The sequence below is a fragment of the Brachyistius frenatus genome, unplaced genomic scaffold (assembly GCF_029030835.1).
Source record: "Brachyistius frenatus isolate BFR_SWC_R1_liver_20210118 unplaced genomic scaffold, ASM2903083v1 Contig_137, whole genome shotgun sequence".
Classification (NCBI taxonomy): domain Eukaryota; kingdom Metazoa; phylum Chordata; class Actinopteri; family Embiotocidae; genus Brachyistius; species Brachyistius frenatus.
Genome location: NW_027210736.1, coordinates 54,729 through 81,981, shown reverse-complemented (window position 1 = coordinate 81,981; position 27,253 = coordinate 54,729). Strand labels below are relative to the sequence as shown.

Genomic DNA, 27,253 nt, shown 5'->3' with positions numbered 1-27,253 from the left:
ATCGCAGCTCTTTAAAAATGCTTTAAATATAAGCAGCGCGCGCAGACTTAATGGAGAATGGATCGCAGCGGAATCGAATTCAGACAAATCTCGGTGATGCAGAGAAGGAAATTGAGGCCGCTGTGAAAGGGAATTATCGGCGGCCTTGAAGCCTTCGGTCTGACCGATCAAAAAAGGCAAACATTTAAAGCAATACGTCCTCAATTACTTGAACTACGTCTGCAGGGTTACAGAGATAAACTGCAAAGAAACAGGCGATGAAATCCTGAGCAATTCCCCGAGTCCTTGGGCCTATTAAATGTGTTGTGTCGGCAGTTTAAATTCGGGTCAACGTGGATTCATTCCACCGCAGACAAAAGGTTCGCTTTAGAGGTTATCGCCGCTATTTAGGGTCGCCTAGAAAGCTTTACCAACCCCTCCCTCCACCCCACCCCTCCCACATTCTCTCTGTAGCGACAGAAAAAAACCTCCCGATAACTCAAACAGAGAGGAGGGGAATCGCTGTGTGTGTGTGTGTGTGTGTGTGTGTGTGTGTGTGTGTGTGTGTGTGTGTGTGTGTGTGTGTGTGTGTGTGTGTGTGTGTGTGTGTGTGTGTGAGTTTGTCTGCTTCAAAACAAAAACAGCTGTGGAAAATCGGGAGGTAAGAAAAAGGTGATTTGGAATTACGGGCGGTCGGTTCGGAGACGCCGCCAAGAACCACGGGGAGGCGTGTGAGGTCGCGTACCTTCGATTCCCTTCGCTTTCGGCCTAAAACGGGTCTCTGCAGGAACACGATCTGCTTGGTGGACAGACTTCCATCACTGAAGGAGGGCGAAGAGAGAAAACAGAGAAAAGAGATCATCAGCTTCAACAAAATCATGAGGTTATTTCATTTCTTAGACTCTGACGTAACGTATTCAATGTTTACCACCTCAGGAGGTAGGCCGGCCCTTAGCAACGACCCTAGCAACAGAGAGGATTTCTAGTCTGTTTTTATTGCTTTCTTGAGATGGTTTCTCAATCTGAATAAATACAGAACATAGAAACACTAAACTGCTCAGCGAGCTCAGTCTGGTTGGAACAAATATATCTGATAAACAAATATATCTGATAAAACAAAGATATTTTTAAGATTTTAGCACCGTGTCGTGTCAAAACCAGAGGGGGAGAGGGGGGGGGATGATTGTGCTTGAAAAAGTGCCGCCGAACTCCCGAGATAAAAAAAAAAAGTACAATTCATTGTAAGTGAAGCGATAACACGCAGTCACGTCGACCATCCGCCAAGATGGTCGGACGACTGCCGGCCGCTGCTCATGTTTCACGCTCTTATCTGACAGTTATAAGGATGAACGCTCACATTTGTGTCTCAACCTCTTCGCTGATGTCATCTGTCAGTGTCATACCCCCCCCCACCTACTCTTTCTATACCCCCCCCCCCCCGCTCCTTCTATAACGTAATCCTCCATCCGGTGCACATGTCACACTCCCGTGTTCCTGAGGAGGATAATCTGCACAAGTGCTCGCCGCTGACACATTAATCGTGGCAGGAAATGCAGATTCGTCTCTAAGTGGGCTTCCTGTCTCTCTGTCTCCCTCGTTTTCTTTTCGTCTGCCCGTCTTGGTCGTGCGGTGGAAAACGGCCTCGCTCCGCTCCGAAACTCTTATCTCGCGCGACAAGCCCGATTCTTGACAGTTTTATTGTTTGTGTCTGTGTTATTCCCTCTTCTCCGTTCCCTCTCTTCCTATTATTGGACGTGAGCTTTCAGATACGTCGTCCTGTTGCCCGCTATCGGTGAACACGTGAAGACACGCGTACAACAGGAAGAAGCTGGGCTGCTCTGTGGAGTTCAGCTTCAGGAGAGCTGGCAGGTTTATGATCGCTGCGGCGCCCTAAAAGCCGACTACAAATCTTCCTTTTCTCAACATGAAATGGACTTGAGGCTCCTCCAAGCAGGAGGCTCGTGCTATCTAAACCATCCAAAGCGCCACCACAACCTCTCTCTCTTTTTTTTTTCTTTCCATTACCTCCTTTCTTCCACCGTTTATTCATAAGCTATTTTCTAGGCTGTCGAGAATGCTGGACGGCTTCCTGACGAATCAAAGCTGAAAACTAACCGGAGTTCCCGGCAAAAAAACAGAAGAAAAAAAAAAAAAAAAAAAAAAAAGCCCCCCCAACCCATTAAACGAGGAAGGAGTGGATGGCTTAGAAAATTACAGGCCTTTTCCCTGAAACTACTCTTGGCTGTCAGTGTCAGCAGCACTATTAGAACCTGAAGCCGTGCGGAGCGACTGTTTCCGCGTGAATGTACCTGTTGGTGGCTTCATCTGCAGAAAAAGAAAAGAAAAAGAAAACGCCTGCTGCACGACTCTGCTGAGAAACTGCCGTTCGAAATGGGAAAAAAAAAAAAAAACGCCACATGAAATGCTGCAGCTATTTCTAAGGTGAAAGACAGATTGTTCATCGCTTTTTTCGCAGTCTCAAATAAATATAGATACCTGCAATAATGAACAGATTTGTCTCAACCTTATTTATTTCCCCCCTCGTGTTATTGTTCAACCGATCATGTGGAGAAATTCACATTTACAGGAAGGTAATGGCTCTAAAGAAAAAAAAATTGTAATTACCATCTACATTAATTGAATGCGGTGAACATGAATGCACGCTCGGAGACAACTACACGGATTAATGTTGTGTGGAGAAGCCGCTGAGCACCGGTTAGCATTAATTTCAGACGCCGCCCGAGTTCGCTGACACTCATCCGACCCCTCCAGGTGAAGTGCGCCCTCCAAAAGAAGAAGAAGAAGAAGAAAAAAAAAAAAAGCGTGCATTTGCAAATTTCCTATTTAAAAAAAACAACAACGGAGGAGTCGACGCCACGAAAAACAAGCGTAATGACTGCCGCGCTAATCTGAAATAGATCGTCGAGCATCGTGTCGGCGCGTTTCTGAGGCGGCGAGAGGAAGGAGCTCCGTCTTGTAACCGTATCTAGGCCGACGCTGATTAATTAGCCATGTTGTGCTGTTGTGTTTCGGCATTTTGAAAGAGAGGAGCGAGAGGGAAGGGGAGGGGTTGGGGGGGGGAGGAAGGGGGGAGGGGGGGTAACAAAGGACCAAAATAGAGGTAATTAATCAGCGCTGCAGTGAAAGAGCAGCAAACATGAGCAGTGAGGTGGCAGCGGAGCAAACAGACGGTCAGCCTGATGATGAAACACTTCAGAGCTCAGGTGTTTCTGATGGCTCCGCCCACTTCTCTCTGTTTGCTGTCATTCGTGGTTTTCTCTCTCGTCCCTGGTTTTGTTTTGTTAGTTTAGTTTATGTTTCGCATCTTTTTCGTTCTCTTTCGCGAGCCTCCTGACTCCCGTAGTTACGAAGACCTCGATTTCGGATTCGGGGCCATCTGAGCAGTTGGGATGGTTTGGAGGAAGAAGCGACCGTATTTGGGCGAGCTGTGAGGGATCTGATCGGAAAACCCGACGACACGCCGTCCCGCCTGCCGGTAAGTGGGTTTCAGTTGCCATAGCAACAGATTAACTGACACTGATGAGCATCTTTTATGTACTCTGCCCTTATCAGATCATCATCTGCAGGCATCCTCGCTGTCTTTTATTGTGACTTTCTTTTTCGAGCTGATCTTTTATTCTTTAATAGAATCTAATTGTTCTTGTTATTTATTGCTAACCAAGCTAGCCTTTAGCAGTCCGACGCTAACCTCTTGCTAACGCAATAATTTGGGTTTAAATAGAGTCAAAGTCAAACCCAATTCAAAATCCCATTCACATATACTTCCAGCCTATTAACAAAGCGACAACTGTGTCGTCTTGCTTCATGTATTTCATATGGTAGCTTTTTTTAAATGATTTATTATGAATATTTACTCAATATTATTGTTTTAAGCTGCATTTGTTTGTGCAGATTTTATAGGAACTGATACAGGGACTTAATATTCATCTTTGACTGGTGATACTTTAGTTTTCTTTAGCAAACCACTATTATAATTTATAATCTATTACTTATTTATGTAATGTCTATGGACCTAATCTAATGTATGATGCTTATAGTATCTGAAAAGTTTGTTTTGACAGCTGCTTCAAACTCAACCTTTTTCTGCGTATTTAAACCGTTGCATGACATTATTTACATGATGAAGATAAACACTTAATCTTATGATTATTAGTGTGAAATATGATCTGACTGCATTGGAAGCAAAAGCAGCTTTAATAGATCACGAAGGCCTTCAAGTGTGTTCATTGTTCCTGTCGTGTTTTCATTTGTTGTGTCACTCTGGAGTGACACATCGGGCTATCAAAACATCATCATCATCATCATCATCATCATCATCATCATCATCATCATCGTCGTCATGGAGAAACAAACTCAAAATCGGAAGTGGAGCTCTTCAGCCGTTCTGAGAACACGCGAGGCCTTTGACCGTAAGCGGATGTACACTCATGCAGCAGCCACGAGTGATGAGTCAGCGCCGGCTTAGCCGAGCAACCGTTACATTTCTGTGAAGAGATTTTCCACCAACAGTCAGAGCCGCCGCTCACCGCTCACCGCTCACAGCTCACAGCTCACCGCTCACCGCTCACAGCTCACAGCTCACCGCTCACAGCTCACAGCTCACCGCTCACAGCTCACAGCTCACAGCTCACAGCTCACCGCTCACAGCTCACAGCTCACCGCTCACAGCTCACCGCTCACAGCTCACAGCTCACCGCTCACCGCTCACAGCTCAGCCCCAACCGCCGCAGATTTAGGTCAATTTCTGTCCAAAGCAGTCATATTTCTTTGAACTGTAACTTGTGCATATTATATTTCATACTGTGTCACAGTTTAACGGGAATACAGTAGCACGCAACTACAAGTTTAAAATATCTTTAGATTTGGATTTTAAGTTTTCACACGAGGCCCAGTTTCACTTTCAGTTCTTTTATAAACTTGAGAGTTTTTTTTTTTCCCCTTCAACTAAGCCAGTAGAGAAATACTGATTCATTCTTCTACTTCTGCTCACAAGTTCGTTTGCAGATTAATATTGTATAAATAAAAACTTATTGATGAGCTTCACCTTGACTGGAGATTAAAAGACTGCTTGCATGTTAATGCATCAGTTATAATCCAATAATGTCTGATCATGAATAAACATAATAAAATACCACTTTAAAGGAATATTTCTGCATAATGAAGACTTTTACTTTTGATCCTGAGCTACATTTCTGATACTTTTGAATCTGAATTTATATGTTTTGAATACATCATTAAAAAACAAAGAGCCATGTAATACTTCAATATATTTTAACATCGAAGTGGATTTATGGTTTTCACAGACAGAGAGAGATTTTTAAATGTACCTGATGACACCACTATGACAAAAAAAAAAAAACCCACATACATGTAAAATATCAATTAAAGTATCTCTGCAGTATTTACACGGCCTGTAAAATAAATAAGCATCCCTACTGGAGGATTTTTGGTTCTACTGCTTTCAACACTGGAGGGTTTAATTTGTCTCTTTTGATGCTCAGCAGACGTCAAAGTCAAAAACAGATCTTCACACAGCGATTCAAAGTGAGTACGAATCAAACTGCACAACGGTGGACTCATTCGTTGATGATCTGTCGTGAACACTTTTCAGCTTTGCACAAATTGCCTCTAACTACCTCGTCTGTGGACACGTTTTCATTTTACCGCAAATATCGTTCTATTCTATCTTTATTTGATCGTGTATAAATATGTGCATAAGTATTGACCCCCCCTTCCCCCCCACCACCACCACCTTTAGGTATCACCACATTACGGCTCGTGCAGCTAAAATACTTCAGTAAATCGCTTTTCTTGCAATTTGCGGCCGCCAACAGAGGTCAAAGGTCAGCTAACGCCCCCCTTTCGATGAGCTTGATTACCTGTTGGTCTTGATTACAGGCGTCGGCAGCACGCAGGTGAGCCTCCAGCCGAACGTGGCCAGGGACTGAAGAAGAGGAACGTAATCAGCCTTCACCTGCAGACCCTGCGGATGAAAACAAAGACGTCCGTTACGACTCCCGCAATCAACCCGGAGAGCTCTGAAACTCTCAAAACATCGCACGCACGGCACAACGGACTCCACGCAGGCATACTGTGCTTCAGGTTGCGTTTCTCTGCTGCGATTACAGCCGTGAAGCGTCAAACATATGAAATGCAATAAAGTTCTGTCAGCGTCACTTAGAAAACTCTCATCTAAAACAATTAAGTACCGCAGCGTCTCTTTGGGATACGATTTGGCTTTAATAAAAATGTATTGTGTGCAGTCTGAGAGGTTGTTTTCCAGCAGCAGCGAACATGGGAAAGAATAAAATAAAAAAATAAAAAACAAAGACATAAATCAACCGCTGCAGAAACTCCCCAGCTGCCACGAGTCAACATGGCAGCCATCTCTATTCATGACAAGTGTTTGTCGGCGCAGCGAGTCCTTGAGCAAACAGACTGCTCATGTGAAACTGCTCACTTGGCGGTAAACATTTTAATGCTGTTTGCACTGTTCGGATACAATTAAATGAGTCGTGGTGGATTTAAAAATCGAGCGACAAACATTGAACCGCTTGTTTTTGACGCAGGAGGAAAGGAAAAAGAAAAGAAGTGGTGTTTAAAGTGGAAAATCACAGATTAGTTTTTGTACTTTTAGAGAACACGCACATTAAAGTACAACCTGTTCGGAGAGGAAGTGTGTGTGTGTGTGTGTGTGTGTGTGTGTGTGTGTGTGTGTGTGTGTGTGTGTGTGTGTTGTCGTGCCATAAGAGGCGTCGGCCGAAAGTAAAGAAAAACAACCTCAACGCGTGTCATTTTGATTTCCCACACCTGCAACAACATATGCATTTGCACGCACGCACGCACGCACGCACCCACACCCACACACACACACACACACACACACACACACACACACACACACACACACACACACAGAGCACGACCGACTGCACAAGAGCGGAGGATGAATCACACCTCAGCTTGCTGCACGGCCAAGTGTGAAAATCAGGTCTAATTAAAGCTGCAGCAGCCGAAGTGTTGGTGCGGCCGTACGGGACCGTCCACCGGCCTTCATCAAGCCTCCGTCACTTAAAGAGGCTGCAGACCTTTTAGTTCCTGAAGGAGCTTCCACCTCAGAGTCATGAGAATCCAAACTTCAGAGTAAAATCCAAAACCCGAGCAAATCAACAGGCTTTATTTTTTATTTATTTTTTATTTATTTTTTTCAGACTTCTGAATAAGAGTTACAGAATCCAGTGAAATGTGACATCAGCTGTCTGATCTCGCCTTGAATTCTGCTCTGATCATTTCTGGGTTATGTATATGACTTTGTGGTGCTTTGGGGTCTTTTTCTCTCGTAATCATAGACTGAAAAAATATCAAATTGGAAGTAGCAGTGCCTTAAACTGCAATACCAGCGAAGGCCACTAGGGGTCGCCTCCAAAAAGGTCTCCCGCTCAAAGACTCCCATTCAACTTCTCTCACAAAATATTAAGTCAATACGTTTTTTCCTTTGAGTTATTATGGTGTCATTCACTAAAGTCACTCCTTCTTAATAGTTTTCTGGCAGTTCATCTGTAAATAATCTCGTCATTAATTAGATATTAGACCTCAAAAAGTGACATTTGATTGACAGGCCTGTGGTGCAGTCAGGTTTCTGCTACAGGTGGGTGGGGCATAGTGTCCTCATGTGCCCAATCAGATTGAATCAGATCGAATTAGATCCACTGCCCGCTCCTCCCCCAGCTCGCCCAAATATGGTCACTTCCTACTCCAAAATACCAAGATGGCTAATTGGTTGCCAGGATGACTGTTATATAAAAGGTATGACATACGTTTCTACACAGAAAAATGGGCTAGTAATCACTACAGAGATGCAACAAACAGTTTTTCCCCTCAATTTATTGTATTTTTACTTTATTCATGTTCTTCGAAAAAACTTTAAAGGGTCAGTTAGTTAAAAAAAAACATTCTCGAGTGATAAAATTAAATTTTTCGCTACACTGATATACTATTACTGTAATACTAACAAGTAAGTTATTCACTGCCAAATCATTACTAAAACACTGTTATTTGATTCAGTATTACGGTATAAATCTACTAGACTTGACTTCACAACTGCCACTATTTCTCCAACTAATGCTTCGATCGCTCCTCACCAGCTTCTGTCTCCACTCTGATTACAACTATAACTCCACATCTGGATCCTGACAGCCTCATCACTGTAACTACTACCACTATAATCACTATTACAGCAAACTAAGTACAACTGCATCTCCCGCTGACCATCGATCCGTTACGAACGCCTCTATTCCTTCTACGACTGCAGTATTTTCTGACTACTTTTCCTGCTTCTGACATTGCAGCTGGATCGAACGTGCAGCTCTACAAAAAAGTGAGAACATTTTTTCTAAGTAAGAGACAGACCATCACACATCTCCTTCTTTTTCGTCCTTGTTTTTTTTCTTTCTTATTGACCAGGATGTCAGAAAACACGCACAAACAGACCTGAAGCAGTCACATATCAGGTTCTGGCTAATCGTACGGACACAAAGACGCTCTTCCAAGACGTTATTTACACAAGCATTACTTTCTGGAGTTCCTACAGGGAGCGGAGCGTCTACATTTCTCTGTTGGTTTATGTTGGACCAGCTCCCAGAAACAGGCTCCACTTCAAAGCCTTCCCAGAAAGTAAATTGAGAAATAATTTTTCTGTAATGGCTTTGCTGTTCTTTGGAGTAGGTGAGAGTTAATCACAGTCCCTCTCTCTCTTTCCTCCCCACTCCCCCTGACTTATTATACGGGGGCCACCATCGGCGCTCCGGCGGGCGACCGGCGAGTCGAAAAAAACAAACAAAAGCAATCACGTCGCCATCTTTGTCGTTTCGATGTTATCTGACTTTAAAAGAGGGCCACACAGTGGGAGGACAGAGAGCGCTGGAGATTTAAATTATATCCAGCTTTTTCCTGAGAGCGCCTCTTGAGACGGTTAAAAGTCCGGCTCCTTTGCTAAAGGGCTTCTTATCTCAAAAATATGGCTCTTTTTCCAAGTCCATTTCTCTGCTGTCGCCAAAGCAACGCTGAACCTCTCCTGTGTCCTTTTCAGTATCAACGATGGACATATATTATCCAGTGTTTGGGAACATAGACCTGAGACCTAAGTTGTTTTTTTTCAGGCCTACAGCGGAGGAGGCTGCAGGTGAAGTTCAGAGTGCGCCCTCTGAGTCATCAACAACAACAACAACAACAACAACACGGGTCTGTTGTTGTTCTTTGAACGTCCTCCTCCTCCGACAGCAATAAAAAAAACATCACGCTGCTTTTCACCCGCTCTGAATCATTTCTGTCCATTGAGGTCAACAGGCTTGCAGACACAGTGCAATAATGATGAAGCAAATACCTTTTTAAAAAAAAGAAAAAGGGGGGGACATTCAGATGCTGCTCCCGATTGGTTCACTCAGCCTGGTGCGTTGTCACAGCAACGGAAGATTCAGCATCAGTGTTTTAAAGCACGGCAGCAGCAACCTTTTTGGTCCTCTCCCAAAGCGGTTAAAATATTCTCTAAACATATTGTTCTCGCCGTCTCATCAGTCCTCAGATGATATCAGTTTATCGTTAAACACGCCTGTTGCGTTGTTTAACGGTATCACGGTAAAACGTGAGATAGCCACGCTTGCTGCTGTCCAGGCGTGAAAGTTACACATTTTCCTGTTGCGTACGAAAATGAAACCTACTGCATGCTTTGAGCTATTTCATTTAAAGGAAAATTAAACTTTTGGTAAAAGAAACATAGTTGGGGTTAGAAAACAACAAAACAAAAACATTCTCCTGGATTCAAACGTCATAGTCTCACATGGCATTCTGCAATTTATGCCAACAAGCCGCACCTACTGACCAAAGATGTCCTTGTATGTGACATTTACGTGATGGCAAGTTTCACGATTGCAAAACGTGTAACTTTCACGCCTGGACAGGCCAAAGCGTGGCTATCTTGCATTTAGCTGCAGTGGACGGGCGTGTCTATTTCACGCTTTGTCGGGTTGACGCTTGTTTGAACACATCTGATGTGTCGTTTTGATAAAAGGGGTGAAGCTGGTTTTTTTGGGGGCTCGTGGATTCTTTTGAAACATCACCGGGTTGACATAATAATCTTACCACAAGATGCATTTAGTAACTGTTCAGGAGCTTTCAGTCGCCTCACATGATCAGCAGACGTGGTTTTTCCACTTATGATGTAATTTGCAAATGTTTAAATTTCCAGTTTTTCTTGTCATCATTGGTTTAAAAGTTGACAATAAAAGTCATGACCTCGGAAACTGAAGTTAATTGAAGAAATTCACCACAAAATTCATTTACTGGAGGTTTTGACTGCAACACACTCTTAACATGTCGCTGCATGCACAGCATTTACATTTTTTTATTTATTTATTCTTTCTGTATGTTCTCTCTTAGTTAAGTTGATCTCCGTGTTTTTCCGACGTTGTCTATCAGGGGACCTTTTCCGAGCTTAAAACTGGATTACTGCAACAATAATAAAGCTCACAGAGTGCATTCAGTCTCCGGCTAGACTAAGTCTCTGTAACCTGATAAGATGCTGCGTGATGAGGTGTCTGGGGAAACAAAGGATCAGCCGGTGGAGTCGATTCTGTTCATCACGTGTCAGGGAAATCTTTCATCCTGAAAATACGAGCATTTCTGATTCAAATGTCTGAGATCAGACCAGTCACCAGCCTTAATTATTTGATTTCTATAAAAAAAAGAAAGGGCCGAGAGCAAAATCCTGAGTTCCTGTCTGCGTCTCTGTTTACTGCTTTGTTAAATCAGCCTAGCGGCTGAGCAACAAGCCGACGTGTTTTTTTTAGGTTACGCTCACTCTTTCAACCACATCCTACTTTGGAGAAGAGAAGAAGAAGAAATGAAGACAAGTTTCTGTATCACGTTAACCTCAATTATAACTCAACTCCTCCGCAGGTCAAACTAAAAGTGCAAAACTCCGGTTCGCTTCAGATCTCCCTTTTAACCGGGTACATGTCATCTTCTCGTCAATTTCTTTATTCTCCTCGACCCTCTGTGGTGTGGTTGCTAGGTGATCCTTTAACACTACATTGCAGGTAAAAGTCCTGCGCTCAAAATTAATCGAGTAAAATGACTTGTTATCAGCAAAATGCACTTAAAAATCCTCAAAATTAAAGCACTTATGGTGCAAAAAAGATAGATTTTAATATCTATACTGTTTGATTGTAGATTTTATTATTGCGTAACAATCTCATCATAGTTGGTCAATATGGAGCTATTTTTAATTATTTTACAGAGAGGGAGTAAGTTTAGTCCAATTTCCCAACCCATGAATGAGGCTGTGAAATTATTTAAAAGGTCAGTAATGGCAGAAAAAATGAAGTCTCACAACCAAGTCTGTCATTGTTTATTCTAATTTTACCTCTTTGAGCTTCAACTATTATTTAAATGAAACCGTGTGAGAAATTTAGAAGGACAAATGTCTCTGGTGGAACTGCAGACCATTTTTTTTTTTTTAAAGGGTTCACGGACTGAAACGGTGTTAAATCACTGGTTAAATCTTGAACAGAGTTTTGTGCCACCTGTTTAACCTGCTGCCCTCTGGAAGGCGCTACAGGTGCATCAAAAGCCGGACTAATAGACTTAAGAACAGTTTCTTTCCCGGCGCCGTCAGAGCTCTCAAATCCACCAGCAAACAGATATAATACGATGAATGTCGTCAACTGCTGAACCACTTTTTACAAACTTTTTTGGTGCAATATTTACTTTAGTAAAATAGAGTGCAATACTTTGAACTATTCTTTAATTTTTTTTTTAAGTATTTATTATATTTCTATATTTAAAAGATGTGTCCTTTTTCTCTGTTTTAACTGATCAGAAGTAACACTGCTAATTTTGTATTTTTGTACAATGACAGTTAAGGCTTTCAATTCTATTTGATTCTATTCTATTCAAAAGCACAACGTGAATTATAGCAGTCAAACATATGTAGTGAAATTAAAATAACAATATGTCCTTATGAAATGTACTGGAGGAGTATCAAGTGGCGTTAAAATGAAAATAGTCAATCAAAAGTAGCAGAAAATTGCGTTTCCGTTGCAATTCTGTTGCTGCTGTTTTCTTATGTCTCGTTCCACCTTATAGAAAAACGGCACCCTCGCAAGCCCGGACCGCTATCGGCATCATCGACACGCTGTCTGACAGAAGGGCCGCGACCTCTCACTCGCAGGAACGGTGCAAATTACTCTGCTTCTATGTAGGTCAGCTCTTCTCTCACCTTCAGTCACAGAAAACAGAGCTATCACGGACGGGCGCTTCACGTTAACGATCGGCCTCTCTGCACAAGAAGTCGGGTCGCGGCGGGGACCCACAACACAAACAAAGGCAGATACTTCACATGTGATCGTTAAACAACGCACAGAAAAATATCGGCACTCTGGGTTTTTCTGTGCGTTAAGACCGTTTCTGGGACCCTTATCCCGTTCTAGACATCATTTCCCTCCTGGACTGTCTGAAGCGCTGCTCCTTTAAACCCGCAGATGCAAGTGAATTCTTGAAAAATAAGTGACAACAACGTTAAGCTCCTTTCACTCGCTTTGACTTTGGACTGTCGTTCCTTTAAACTTGAACTCATGTTAACTTTTTGCTGCAGGAACAGACACTTCTTCTACAGTCGTCGGGGATCAAAGAACGAGCCGGCCGCCGACGTCATCAAAACCGCAAGCGCTTGAAGTGGTGAAGAGAACATTTTACTGACAGAAAAATCCCACCATGACTTCCATAGTGTTCAACGGGAATATCAAAAACTATTTACAGATGGCACAAGCCGAGACGGCTCAAAACCTAATCTGTTTTTTTACATCCTTAAAACAATCCGTCTGAAGTCATAAAGACAGAAAAGTATTATTTTTCCAGCTCCAACCCTTTGATCCCTCGCCAGTTTTAATTTCACTACTTTCACTTTTAAGGTCATAACTTGGTCATCATAGCGGCTAACCATTCATGCTATATCTTGTTTTTTTCAGGACAGTCTAGGCTATTTCGATTTTCATCAGTTAAATTGATAATACTTAGAGTTTATTTATATTAGCCTTTATATCAAGGAAAAAAAAATCGTCCTATGAAATTGTCATGTTTTTACATGCGTCTCACCAAAAAAATATTGTCAGTAGAGATATCTTTGTATAATTGTCTAGGGGAGATTGTCTAGAATCTGGAAATATCTGAACCGTGTTTGTGAGACACTGCATGACTCAGCAATTTGAAAAAAAAAAAGTGCTTTAGTGCCTGACGGAAAATAAACTTCATGAATGACTCCCGGTGGCCGAGCCAGGGAATCACATTCAGGACGTGTGATAATAACTCAGCTGTCAGCTAAAAAAGCTTTGACGTACAGAGAAATGACAGATGTTGTCAGAAAGGGTAAATTCCTTTGTTTATTTTGATATATGGTACGGTATGAAGCGATCTGGACTTCATGAATTATTCAGTCATGAGTAGAGGCTGTGGAGACGAACGCAGGGCTTTAATAACGATTACATTTGATGCAACTTTAAAGCCGGTTTTCTCTGCGACGCTTCGTCACGCAGACGAGACACTAACGTCTTTGGAAAGCTGAAGTTTTGCAGTTTCATGGGATCTGTGCTGCGATGAATTCTCGCTGCGCAATTTAACCCAGATGAAATGATGGGAATTTGGACGCAATTTGGGTCCTAAGGGTTGAATAATTTAGCAAGGACTCCGAACCAATATAAAAGCAGTTATTTTTTTTAGGTTCAGGCAGCAGTAATAACACCCATAAACAAGCCATTTCTCGTGGTCGCCAGGGAGCCAGTGTGCAGCCTGTCCTGTTTCCTGGCCTTATCTTTGTTTCTGAGTCGTTGTTTAAAGCACTGGTGACCGGAGGAGGAGGTTTATCGTTTGGTTTCTTTCCTGTGATTACAGGTGGAGCAGCAGAGCAACGCTGCATCTCTGCTGTCGCTAATTAGAGTAACAAACTGTCAGTGTCAGTGTTACTGCTCTGGTCAGAGGCATTTACAAGAGTCAGGAACAGAAGAACACCTTTTTTTTTCTCCCCTCATATACCTGACCACCCAACGCGATTTCAAATTTCATGCGTTGAGTTTTTTTTTTTTCTTTCTGAGATTTATATATTTATCACAAATGAAATCCATTCAGCTTCATCGAATTGGCCGAAGAGCACAAACACCCACAGACAAGGCACATAAAACCAAGATTATGTGCACGGCTGGATACCAGAGCTCAGTGTGAATGGAGCTCTTCTGGGATTTGGTCTTAACTGACCCTTTTAAAGAATCAGCCTCGATGGAGGAACGCTCAGATCCTGGAGCTCTATATTGATTTCGGACCTCTTGAACAAAAAGGTTTTCCTCTTAAAGGAGCCACTTCACCTTTAGTTAATATATCAATTCACCGCACTGCCAAGCCTGAACACTTGTATTAATGTCTTCTGTGGCTTTGTAAGGGCTTTATATGGAGTTTAAAAAAACAAAAAACATACTGTATTTATAAGGCTGGGGGGATCTGAGGAAGAGCTTCATGAGGGTAAATCATCCTCAAAGTTTCGTTTCTATAGAAGCTAAAAAGGACATGTCTCACACATACTGCATGTATATGAAAGTGTAATACTAAATTAATGGTGCCCCTTAAAAGACCAATTTAGCATTGCATCAAAATTAATGCACGTCCGCACTGGCATGATTTTGCAGACCTGGTAGCTACTTCCACTTTTATACACAGTATATGCTCCATACTTCCTCCTTGTAAATGGTGCCTACATTACCCACAATGCAATTCAACCGGCCACAGTTCACTCAGAAATGTAGGTGTGCTATGCGAGTAGTGGCTCTAGCTACACCCTCTGCTCTTTGATGCTGGCATGATGTATGTTTGTGGGATGTTTTTCTTACGGCTGCACCATCAGTTCAGACAGAAATGTTCCACATCTCGTTCTCGGCCTGTTCGTACAATCTTTGTATCATCTTTAGAATTTAAAATACATCTTGTTGCACAACATGCATTTGCCATAATGGGTCTGGCTGAGCTGAAGTAGGTAATGATGCATAAAAAAAAAAAAAAACATTTCCAAAAAAACCCCGGTATGAAAGAGAAGCTTCTCTTCATCTTGGAGTCCTCATACACGTCGGTCACACGAGGCTGAATATCAGCTCATCTTATATTTTAAGAAAAAATAAAAATATTGATGTTTTTCGGCCTCTGATGCTCCTGTGTTTTCTCTGGATACAGAAGCACCTTTAATGCGACGAGGACCTCTCTTCATTTTCCTGCAGCCGGCTCACGGCTCAAGCAAACAGACCGGCTGTTCCTGCGAGTCTGAAGGTGGAACATGTTTTGTTTGGTTGTTGCTCCTGTGAAGCTCAGTGAAAGAAAAGAAGGGCTTTCAGTCAATTAGCTTCGAGGCAGCTCCTGTATTGATTTTCCCACAGGACACCAGAGATGAGAAGCTGATCCTAATTGGAGTTTATGGCAGAGGCTCTTGATGAGTTATTCATTTTGAGACACTTCACTTGCCATCCGTACGGTTCTTATTCAGGTCATTTTTCTTTTTTGTCGTTGTTTTGCTCGGTCGTAATCAGCTGACTGCTGCATCTCCTCGTGTATTTGGGACGCGACTGCAAAACCTGTGTTGTCTGTACGAGCTCTTTAACCCTGATGGCATTTTTATGCAGAATCGATGCAGCCCTGTAGTTTTGCTGAAACCTCCTGCATGCATGCTTGTAATTTACTTTTTCTTTAATGTCACTGGATGCATTATGTTGTTTCGCTGCTGTTTTCCTTCAGGCTGCGGCTCCGCTGTCATTTAGCAGAAAACATTTCCATCGCAACTAGTTTGTTAGTACGACATTTATTTTGTTTCCTTCAGACATTCCGATGTTTTTTGCGTCTTATTACAGCATTAATCTAATTATATTAAACCAAAACCCATTTAGTGTTTAGCAGTATTAGATAATAAACTAAATAAATTACCCAATAAGAAGACTGTATGTTTATAATTTATATGGCAGCCTCTGAGTGTCTTGTCTTAAAGCTGTAGTGTGGTACTTTTACATATAAATGAAAGTCATTTATTACATAAAAACCTTGCTGGATGAGTTCAGACAACGCTGGTTAAGCTTATTAATGCCAGATTCATTTCTCTGTATTCTACGTTTCACCTCATAATTTTAAATCTGGAGTCTGGTGAGACGTTTAGCCTTGTCTGCTAACTTAGATGGAGATAAAATAGTTCAATTATGTGGCTTCTTCTGGAGATTTAAAACACGTCATTTTGTGAGGGATATGATGCTCAGAACATTTCATCCAATGTAGACTGTTTATGTGGCTGCGTTTGATGTATTTCTAACCAAAGTTTAAACTTACTGTAACTGGAATTATTGCCGAACTTTAACAGTGACTGAAATTATGTTATAGTAGAATATAAAAAACACAATAAAACAGGTTTTGAGGTGGTCTAAAGTTGAGTTTTGGCATGGATGACCTTTTTACTTCATTTTAAACCGGGAGCTCATTCATGTGCTCATCGTCACTCCGCTGCTTTGCAAACACCTGTAGATTTGATGCCATTAAAACTTTTGGGACGCAAGCCATTAAAACGGTTAAACCCCTAAAAAGAACCGAGCAGGTCCGGCTTATTGCATCACCCAAATCTTCATAAAACCCGCCGGCGAGTAGTTCGGTAGCTCAGACGTCATCGTTTTCCGGTTGCGAAGGGAATTTTGAAAACCGCGACGCGTAGAAAGCGAAAGAAGAGTTAGAGCATCACCTGAAATACAGCAGGTTCGTAGCAACGCGCTACATCCTGCATGTCAGACGATGATGATGTAAGTCCTTTATAAATATAAAGATTAGAAGCTCTTTTCTTCCCCTCACTAATGAACAGTCACCGTCACCCGAGACGCTGCACTCCCACTCCACCACAATATAAATGATTGCACGCTCAGCCAAACAGCTTGTTTTCCTCCTCCTCCTCCTCCTCTTCTTCTTCTTCTCCTTCTCCGAGCTTCGTACATCCGACCACCTGTCAGACGTTCGGATGAATAAAAGTGTGAAGCAGAGAGAGAGAGAGAGAGAGAGAGAGAGAGAGAGAGAGAGAGAAAAAGATGATGTATGTAAAGAAGAAAAACCACCAAGCCTTATTTTTTCATTGTAATTATTCCGGCACCGAGACAATAACGAGCCGTGAGGATACTTTGCATATCAATTTTCGTCAGTTATCGCAAATAATAGGGATGATGCCCTGATCGCCCTTTGTGAGAGAGCGTGTTGTCAGTCGGGTTTGGTGGAGCGGATCGCTCGGGTGGAACGGTTTGTGATAAAGTCTCGAGGGGGGGGGGGGGGTCGGGGAGGGGGGGGGTGATTGGATTTGCCGGAGCACCGCGTGTTCGTCTGGCGTCGTTCTCAGCTGACGTTTTCCGAGGGAGACTCGGTAAATCAACAAAGCCGTAACCACGGTTACCACCCTCCCGGGTCAACGGTCAAATTCCCCGCCGAAAATTCCATAACTTACAATGAACGTTGTGCCGAGCAGATAAGAAGCAGACGTCTTATTTATGTCCCGAGATTGCGGTGAAAATATTATAGTGGCAACTAAAATTGTAAATTCCCTGAAGTTCCACGACTTGGCCCCAAAAAAAACATCGAATTGCCTGTCTGGAAAAGACTTTCAAAAAGTTCCCTGACCCATCTCAGACGAGGGACGCCAGACCACTTTATCTGAGTTGTTATTGGCACATGTGGCCATCGGTGCTGGACTGGTCGATCAGGGAGACACGTTTGGGGGACAAAAGTCTCCTTTCACACTCGGACGGCTGCGGGCCGCAAAAAAGTCTAAATTCAATTACAGAGATAGCATCTACAAACAAACACACACACACACACACACACACACACACACACACACACACACACACACACACACACACACACACACACACACACACACACACACACACACACACACACACACACACACACACACACACACACACACACACACACACACACACACACACACACACACACACACACACACACACACACACACACAAACAAAACTCATCCGCACACACACACACACACACACACACACACACACACACACACACACACACACACACACACACACACACACACACACACACACACACACACACACACACACACACACACACACTTACGGAAAGGCAGTAAAATGGCTGCAAAACCCTTCAACTCGAGGCAGAAATCAATTTCCAACTGTGAACTTGTTGAGGAGAGACACTAATCGGTGGGCAGATAAGGGCTTGTTTGCCACCTGATAAGACAAGCGGCCGCGACACATGTCCCATAAATTGAGACTTGCCAGATTTGCCTTTGGGGTTGTGTGTGTGTGTGTGTGTGTGTGTGTGTGTGTGTGTGTGTGTGTGTGTGTGTGTGTGTGTGTGTGTGTGTGTGTGTGTGTGTGTGTGTGTGTGTGGGGGTTGGAAAGCGGCTGGCTGAAGGAGGTGGAGAAAGGGCACGATATCAGTGTGACAACAGTGGTGGAGTCTCTTAAGGAGGAGGTTTTAAAAATGTGCCGCTGAAAACGGAAAGAATCTGCAGAAAATTTTGTACGCGAGAGCACAAACTCCTCCAACACACACACAAAAAAACAAAAAAACACAACCCGGCGACGCCGTGACGGCACGGAGAAAACGTCTCCACTCACATCGATGACGGTCCACTGCTCCACCACGATGGCGTCGAACGTCGGGGCGGCCGCGTTCGCCTCGCCCTCGCTCGCCTCCTGGAAGATGAAGACGCTTTCCACCGACTTAGGCAGCAAATCTGCAGAGAAAGGAGAAAGAAAAAAAAAGAAAAGAAATCCAGCCGTTAAAAAAGAAAGAAGAAGAAGCAGTATTTACAGGATGGAGCGTGTCGGTCTGGTCTCTGCTGCTCCTTCAGGGTCAGAGGAAATGGAAAGATATCACTCAGACACCCTAACCCTTTATTACATCGCCGGTGGTGGCAGCCATTTGTATGAGCAATGGGCACTTATGCATTATGCAAGAAGACGGCGTAAAAAAACACACACAAAAAAAGAGAAAAGCAGCAGGTATTCCCCTTCTGGGATCTTTTAAATAAGAAAGAAGATGAGGCATTATGGAGGTTATTTTTTTTTTTTTTTAAATAGAGGCTAATTAAAGCGAGGTGAAGTCGACGGCCGATGATGGGATTTCAAATACCGGCAGAGTTTCACGTCCTGAGGATACAGAAAGCACTAATTCAAAAAAAAAAAAGAAAAGATGGAGAGATTTTAAGCGATGGGCAGAACGTGCTGCGCTGATTTAATGAAATCAGTCCGCGGGGCATGAAAGCATAAACCCGATTCGCTCGGGCCGCTTTTTATTCACCTTAAAAAAGACTTAAATGAAGTGAGGCGCATAAAGACGTCGATGCTTCGGGGCCGCCGGTGCTGAAATACATTTCTTTTTTTTTTTTTAAGCTTGTCTAACAGTCGCGGGCGGGATTGGCACCCGAGACACTGAACACCACTCGGGTTCCCGTGAGGCCGGGCCCCCCCCCCCCCCTCAACCCTCTCCACCCGATGTCTCTTGTTATTCCTTTGATGAACACACACTCGGACACAATGCTCGCCCCACGGTCCGGTCCTCCCAGCTGGCCTGAGTGCTTTCTCATTACTTCCACACCATTTACACACTAATACAGTTTGCTGGGGCGCCGGCTCCAATACGAGACACTCCACATTTCATTACTGGGGGGGGGCCCTAATAATAAGAGGGGGGGGGTGGCTGGAGGGAAAAAGGGAGGAAGGAAGCAAGACAGAGTTGGAGGATGACTGGCTCTTTTACCCCCCCCCCCCACCTCCTCCCCCCTCCCTGAAAACCCATTTAGGACCCGTGTTCACGCTCAATTGAAGACATCACTCAGACGTCCGCCGGCTCCCTCAAACACACACATTGTCGTTGTTAACCCCCTTCAGCCTCTCCCCTTCCTCCACCTTCCTCCGCCTTCCTCAGTCCTTACCTGCTCAGCATATAATTGGAAAGAAACCTTTTTTTTTTTTTTTTTTTTTTTTGGGTGGAGAAGCGTGAAGCTGCGAGGCCCCGGGGAGCGGATCAGCCAGGTGAGATGGTGACGGGGTTTCTGTCTCGTCGCTCTCCGGTGAGCAGCCCGTCTCTGGTGATAATGCACTCTCAGCAGAGGAGAGAGAGAGCAGAGCGAGGAGCAAGTAAAAAAAAAAAAAAAAAAGGAAGAAGGAGCCGGTGTTGCCGGGGGCGTCGAGTCCGTCGGGGGAACGCGCTGGTTAGCGTGCACGAATAAACATTATCTCGCCGCCTATTGACTGAGAGCTGAGCTGAGCAGCCAGCGGGCCGACGGAGGATAAGTTGTTTACACTTGCAAAAAAACAAAAAAAAGAAAGCAAAAAAAAAAAACCCACCACCGTGCACCCCTCAGTGAACCCCCCCCCCCCCCCCCACACACACACTCAAGGTCGCAGGGCGAGGCATGCAGATAGAGCCGCTCTGGAAAACAGGGAGTGACAGACACAGAAGGGGGGTGGGGGGGGGGTAGGGGGAGGTGGGGGGGCAGCGGGGTGACACGCAGCAGCTGAAATCAGCACCAGAACAACAGGAGTGGATCAACAGGAGGTTGGTGGGAGGAGACGGAGCTGATGCAAGTTACAGCCGTGACTCGGAGGAAGGTGTGGCGTGTTCGGCGTGTTTGGCGTGTTCGGCGCGTTCGGCGTGTTCGGCATGTTCGGCGTGTTCGGCGCGTTCGGCGTGTTCGTGGGTACCCGTGATGTCGTCGGCTGCAGTTCGGAGGCTGTTTGTTCCTAATTGCTCGACACAAACTGCCAACATCAAGAAACGTGGAACAGCTGCGTTGGTCCACGGAGCAAAACGTCCTAGTTTCAGGATAACGGTGCCACGTGGTTCGATTTACGACCGGATCGCGGTTTGAGTTTAAATGAAAGTACCAGACCCTTTTCACGGCGGACATTTTAGCCTTGTTCAGGCTGCTAGCCCGAATCCGTTTGTTGCCATGGTGATTTGAAGCTGACGGAAAGCGTATATGTTTGCGCTGTAGAGGACAACGAGAGAACAGTTTGAAGGACAGAAGCCGAAATAAACCGCCTGCTGCCACCAGCGGCGTCCGTGTCGGAAAAGCTGCGTCGCCGGAGTAGCTGGTGTGCACGCCGTTACCATAGCAACACATGCGGATATGTTGGGGGAAGTCTGTACAAATCTGCTCTGTTCACTTGCAAATAACTGTCTGTTATTAAGATGTGATTGGAGGAAAACATTTGATTTGTCTGCAGCCTGAACTAAAAGTCTGACTTGACTGCGCAGGTGAGTTCATGTTTGAATTGAGTTGACAGGAAGTGCTGCGTGCTGGTTTGGTTGCTGCCTTCGGACGCGGTCGAGTTTTCCATATTCTTTCGTGGGTCTTCATGACCTCGGACCAGTTAAGGTGCTACATCTGTAAATCCGACTGCTTTCCTCTCCAGAGCAGAAAAACGGCACCAAAGCAGATGTCTATAAAAACAACAACAACAAAACAAAAACATCTACAATCTCCAATCTGTGCCGCCTCGTCCGTGAGCTCGTGCGGATCAGCGGCGGTGTGTTTGAGCCCGGTTGACCTCTGTTGAGCTGCAGAGTGACCCCGCCCCGGGTCATGTCTGCTGACATGCTTTAAACATGCGTGCCAGGCAGCCGCTGCCTCAGACAGCTGGAGGCGGGCCGCTGACAGCTTATCTATATTTCAAACGGGAACGAGTGGACATCCGCGGAGAGGGACGGAGGGGGAAAAGGACGAGGGAGGGACGTGGTGGGTGATTGGATGTGTGGCTCTTCCCTGTGGAGCCAGATGTTTGGCAGCTGGCAGGCTGGTACCTGCGGGTTACCGGGCAGACTTCAGGAAGGGCAGCACGGCGGGGGGAGGAGGAGGGGATTGTAAATGCTTTGGTCTGAATTCAGAGGAAACTACTAAGTGGGAGAGAATGTGAGAGACCTGCTTAATTAATATACATTTAAAAAAAAAATAGAATTTTTAATCTCTAATATTATTCCTTAATTTCCATTTTCCATTTCCACTGACTTACTGAATGCATTTCAGAGTCAGCTAACAGAAATGTTGAGGCTGTCAAATGAGCTTTTGCGGAGCTGTGGAAGGAATTTGTCCTCCGTCCTCACAGGAAATGACACGCATGACCACTGGAACTTTTTTTTTAACACACTAAAACTACATGCTGACTATTTTTATGGAGAATGTGGGCCAGTGTGGGACAATATGGGACCGTGTGGGACAATACGGGACAGTGTGGGATAATGTAGGACAATATGGGACACGAACCAGAGAGACAGTCTAAAATTTGGATGTTTTGTTTGTAGCTGCATATCCAGGTTTTAGAAAAGCGTCCGTCCTGCTTGACTTTGACTTTGGAAAACTAGAGGCCATCAAAATGTGGGACATCGTCTCAATAAGAGAGACACGGGACACAGGATTAAAAAATGCTGTGCAGTCCAACATGAAGTGGGACTGTCAGCGCTTTAAATCCACCTCTCATCAACTTTCTGTCCCATGTGTTCACTTGTCTTTAGGGTTTCCATCCTCCGAATTTCATTTCACAGTTAAAAAAAACACCAAAAAACCTTATTGGAGGTTCATATTCCACGTATCTCCCTCTCTTCTCGTCTTCCTTTGGTTTTTCTTCCTCCGTTGCCCAAATTTAGAAACCAGTGATGGCTGGCTGTCATGCATATGAATAGAACAAATCCTCACCGTGGTTCTGGAGGAAGCTTAATCTTTACAAAGGCAAAACTCCTCGTCAACACCGTTACTGTCAGGTCTATAGTAAACAACCCCCCCCGTCCCCCCGTCCCCCCTCCCAGGTATGTTTCTGTATTTGTGTGTCTGTATACATGTGATTGTACGGTGGCCTGTGTGTGTGTGTGTGTGCGTGTGTGTGTGTGTGTGTGTGTGTGTGTGTGTGTGTGTGTGTGTGTGTGTGTGTGTGTGTGTGTGTGTGTGTGTGTGTGTGTGTGTGTGTGTGTGTGTGTGTGTGTTCCTGCATACGAATCTTTTAATGCTTTCATTATGACGGTCTCAGAATCTGTAAATTCAATATCACTACAATATCCGACCCTGTGGCTCGGGCGTGGTCTCCTCTCACCGTCTGAGCGAGTCCTCTCTAACACACACACGCACACACACACACGCACACACACACACACACACACACACACACACACACACACACACACACACACACACACGCATGCAAACAATGCCCCTTAATGCTCTCTCATCCAGCTTCACCATGGAAACCCATCTTCAGAGGGAGCGCGGGGACGCGGCGTGGTTTTATGTCTGGAAGGGTGCGTCCCTCCGGACGACGCCAAACAGCCCAGAAAATAATAATACAGAGGTAGCAGAGTGTTTTTGGAAAAAAAAAGAAGGCTGGAGGAACGTGAACAGCGAAGAAGGATACAAAAGGAGGGAAATCTATGAACTCCTGGTGAACGATCAGTCACACGAACCACAACAACACACAAAATGGGTTTTATTCAAAGCATTTTTATGCTTCTTGCAAAATGTCACGAGAAGTTCAACTTTAAAAACGCTTTAAAAAGTGAGATAAATCCCTTTAAGCTTCCAAAATAACATCATATGAATGTGATTATGGTGGCTATAAATACAAAGCAAAGATTTCACAATCACGAAGAGCTTTATAAATGTTATATATGCTGCTGCCAATTTCTTTCTAACAGGATGTTTCGAAATACATAAAAAGCACTGAATTCAGTTCCACCACGTAAAGACCTTCGCAGGTTTTGAAAAGTCTTGGATATTTTATTTGCCCGATCAATAGTGCAGCACCTTCAGACCTGAGGCAACACATGTGAAATAAACCTTTTTCATGTGAAACTCCACCAGAAACTTTTTTCCCCCCTTTATATCGTTGGCAGCAACAATTTCAAGAAGGTATTATTTTTTGCTATTTATTTGGGTCCAGATCTTGTTAATTGATGAATTATATTAGGAGGAATTATTAGAAGGAGGAGGAGGCGCACACCAACATGAGAATACTGTCAAACGGTGAAAAATGTATTTAATTTGATTATATCTGGTGTTAAAAAGATGTTGAAAAGTATTAAATTTAAATTGATGAACACTCCAGAAACCATGTGTTAATATTGAATGTTAATACGTGTCCATTACCGCCATGATTAAGGTAGGCATCTCTTCCAGAGCTTTCGAGCTGATTATAAATGATGTTACCGTTTGGAGTTTAGGCTTCAAAAGCTCAGAGCTGAAAGGATAATTAATTTCAATCAATTACCGAATGATAGATTTTGCATAACAACAGCACGATGATGAATAGTTGTTAATGTATGGTTTAATTTGGTAACGGTTGCCGCCGACTCACTCTGAAGTAGATCAGAAGAAGAAATCTGCTGTGTTGTTGTTGTTGTTGTTGTTTTTTCAAAAACGCCAAATGTGATTTATAATCTTTGTCGGATTACAACAGAATTACAGACGCCAACAACTTTCCAATCAGGAGGACTTTAAAATGAAGGTCTGAGATATGAAGCCACGACGCTCTGCCCTCCTTCAGGATGAGCTCCTCTGAGCAAAGCACTTCAGGAGCTAGAAAGTCATTCTAATTCATTAATAAAGAGAGTTTTCAAACGCGCAGCGGGTTTGTTTGTTTGTTTGTTTGTTCTGGACTGAGGGGAAGAAACATGATTCAGCCCTGAGCAATATCTTAAAAATATCCTCCTGAAAACATCCGTAAATGTAGTCTGTAACTGCTGCAAAACTGCAAGGCCAAGAAACATCCTTGGGCTGTATGGACACGAAACACTGGGGAGAATTTTGAAATACAAAAAAATAAAAATACGTCTGCTTCTCCTTTTTACCGGGGCCAGAGAGATAAAAAAAAAAACAACAACCCAAAAAAACAAAGAAACACCAGCACATTTTTTTTTACTTCTGCAAAACCAAATTAGAGCGTAAACAACAATGATGTTATCAAACCTGTTTCTACAAATACTCAACCAAATTTGATACAACAGAAATGAAGCACATCCGTTTTAATCATATTTGTACTCGAACCCGCCGCTGAGAAAACGTACGCAGATTCACACGACCAACACGGAAGCCGTGAAAAGCGTTTACCATGTCAGCGCGCTAATAAGGCGCTAATTAGCAGTAACATTACAGCCGAGGCTGATGGGTAAAGTTTGCAGGTACTTGGTCATAAACTAATGGCGGTGGAGAGAAAGTTAAAATGTCATCCAAAAAAAACATGGATATGATGATAACATTTCAATGCAAACCACTGATGTAGTAATTAATGACGCAACACATCAGGGCCCACGTACACATTTACCATCTAAACTAAAGTCTGATCCACTCACGCTTCCAAATAAACAACAATAAAGTCAGCTAGTTTAATTCTTGATTGCGATAGATATTCATACCTTGTGTATAAAACTTGATTTTGAGTTATTGCCCGATTTATGTATCTTTATTTGTCTTCATTCAAACGTTTAAAATGTATTTATAGGCTATTATTTCTACTCATTATTCCCCTCAAAAGGAAATGTGATTTATTTCTTGTATTTTTTTTGCCCCAATGATCCTTTGTGATCTCTTGTGTCGACGAAGAAGTCGGCAGCTCGGGCTAAATGTGTTTGCGTGGTTGTGTTTGGGGTCGAGGGGGCGGAGCCAAAGTCAAACATTTCCACCAGCTATGTTAAGCTGCAGCTGCGTGACAGACAGAGAGGAAAAGAAAAAGCAGGCCGGCTCAGCGACGCATCCAACGGTCGAGTAATAAACGGTGTGAAAGTCACCGCAGCGCAGCGGGATGAAAGTTAAAACAACAAAACCGGGGCAGAAGGTCAGACTTCAAAAACATCTCTATTACACTCGTTAGAGAGCACATGTATCTGTCGGCACATGACGAGCCGGTCGCTCCGTGTCTCCAAACGAGGCCGTCACTGTCACAAAACCGCTCGTCTCGTCAGTCTCGCCGCTGTCAAACACCGCCTCGATGTCTCCGAGGCCGAGATCGCTCTCCCGCATCGCTGTCGAGCGTCTCGTCGCCGATTCACAGACTCGTCTCCAAAAAAAACAAAAAAGAAGAAGAAGAAGAAGAAGAAGAAGAAGAAGAGGGAGCTGCTAAATATGGAGTCGGCGGGAATGGATGCCGATTCTAAAGCTGTTTGATGTAATTAGCTGCTAACAACAAACGGGATGCCGCTTTGATGTCACACCGCCAGCTGCTCTCAGGAGATCAGAAAAAAGAAAAGAAAGTACAGCGTTCACCTCCGTAAACTTGTCTGTTTTCTGAAGCGGCGGATCTTAAGCTGCGAGCTGAATTCAGTCGGAGAGAGAGAGAGAGAGCTTTCTGTCCTACGCCGTGATTCCACCGTTCAAGAGATGCATATCTTAGCGGCGCATGAAAAATGCAAAATGTGTTCGAGGACCCTAATGGGCATAAAAAAAAAAAAAAATTTAATCATAATAATACAGTTCATTACTCCATTCTCAGGACATCAAATATGCAAGGAGGCACTAATTTGTTATCAGGTTAATTATCTGTGTTTCAGAGTTGCTGAGGCGTTCGCTTTCCCCGATTAATGAATTATGACTCTTATTTACTCTGGCTGCCCTTAATTCTCCAGCGTCACAGCAAAGCACTGAGCTGCTGGGGTCTGATGGAGGAGGAAAACCCAAACAGGAAACAGTTTAAAGGAGGATACCGAACGGCTCCGTGTTTCTAAAGCTTCTGAAGCGTCTGCAAACGCACGAAGCTCACTGGTGAAAAGGACTGAGAGATGCAGTGACTCGGTTTCGCGTTATAACGTTTAAAAGTTTATCGTTACGACGAGATATCTTCACGTTATTACGAAATATTAAACCCAGAAACTTTTGTTGTTGTAAAAATATAGTATTTATGGCAGCTGTGGTTCAGGTAGCGGAGCGGATTGCCCACTAACCATGAAGTTTAACGTTTAAAGACAAAACTTTAAAGTGCTTCTGAAACATTTCACGTTAAATTATTGTTATAAGATAAAAAACCTTCCTGGTTGTAACTACGTGATTGATGTGAGAGAAAACTGAGAAACACGGTTTATTCACGCGACTTGTGCTCCGTGCTTCGGTTCATTTTAAAATTCAAAAATTATAAATAGTCACAATTTTTCCAGCTTGCTGACGC

General features: G+C 43.7%; 1 protein-coding gene across 1 annotated transcript in view; it reads right to left on the bottom strand.

The window, feature by feature from the left end:
* The window catches only part of LOC138630585 (raftlin), a gene marked incomplete at its 5' end in the record, with an annotated part of 52,966 nt that overhangs the window by 1,285 nt on the left and 24,428 nt on the right, over window positions 1-27,253 (bottom strand). Inside the window, 3 exons of the mRNA XM_069715021.1 lie at window positions 725-800; window positions 5,880-5,983; window positions 18,725-18,843. Coding sequence (XP_069571122.1) covers window positions 725-800; window positions 5,880-5,983; window positions 18,725-18,843 — 299 coding nt within the window. The remainder of the gene's footprint in view (window positions 1-724; window positions 801-5,879; window positions 5,984-18,724; window positions 18,844-27,253) is intronic.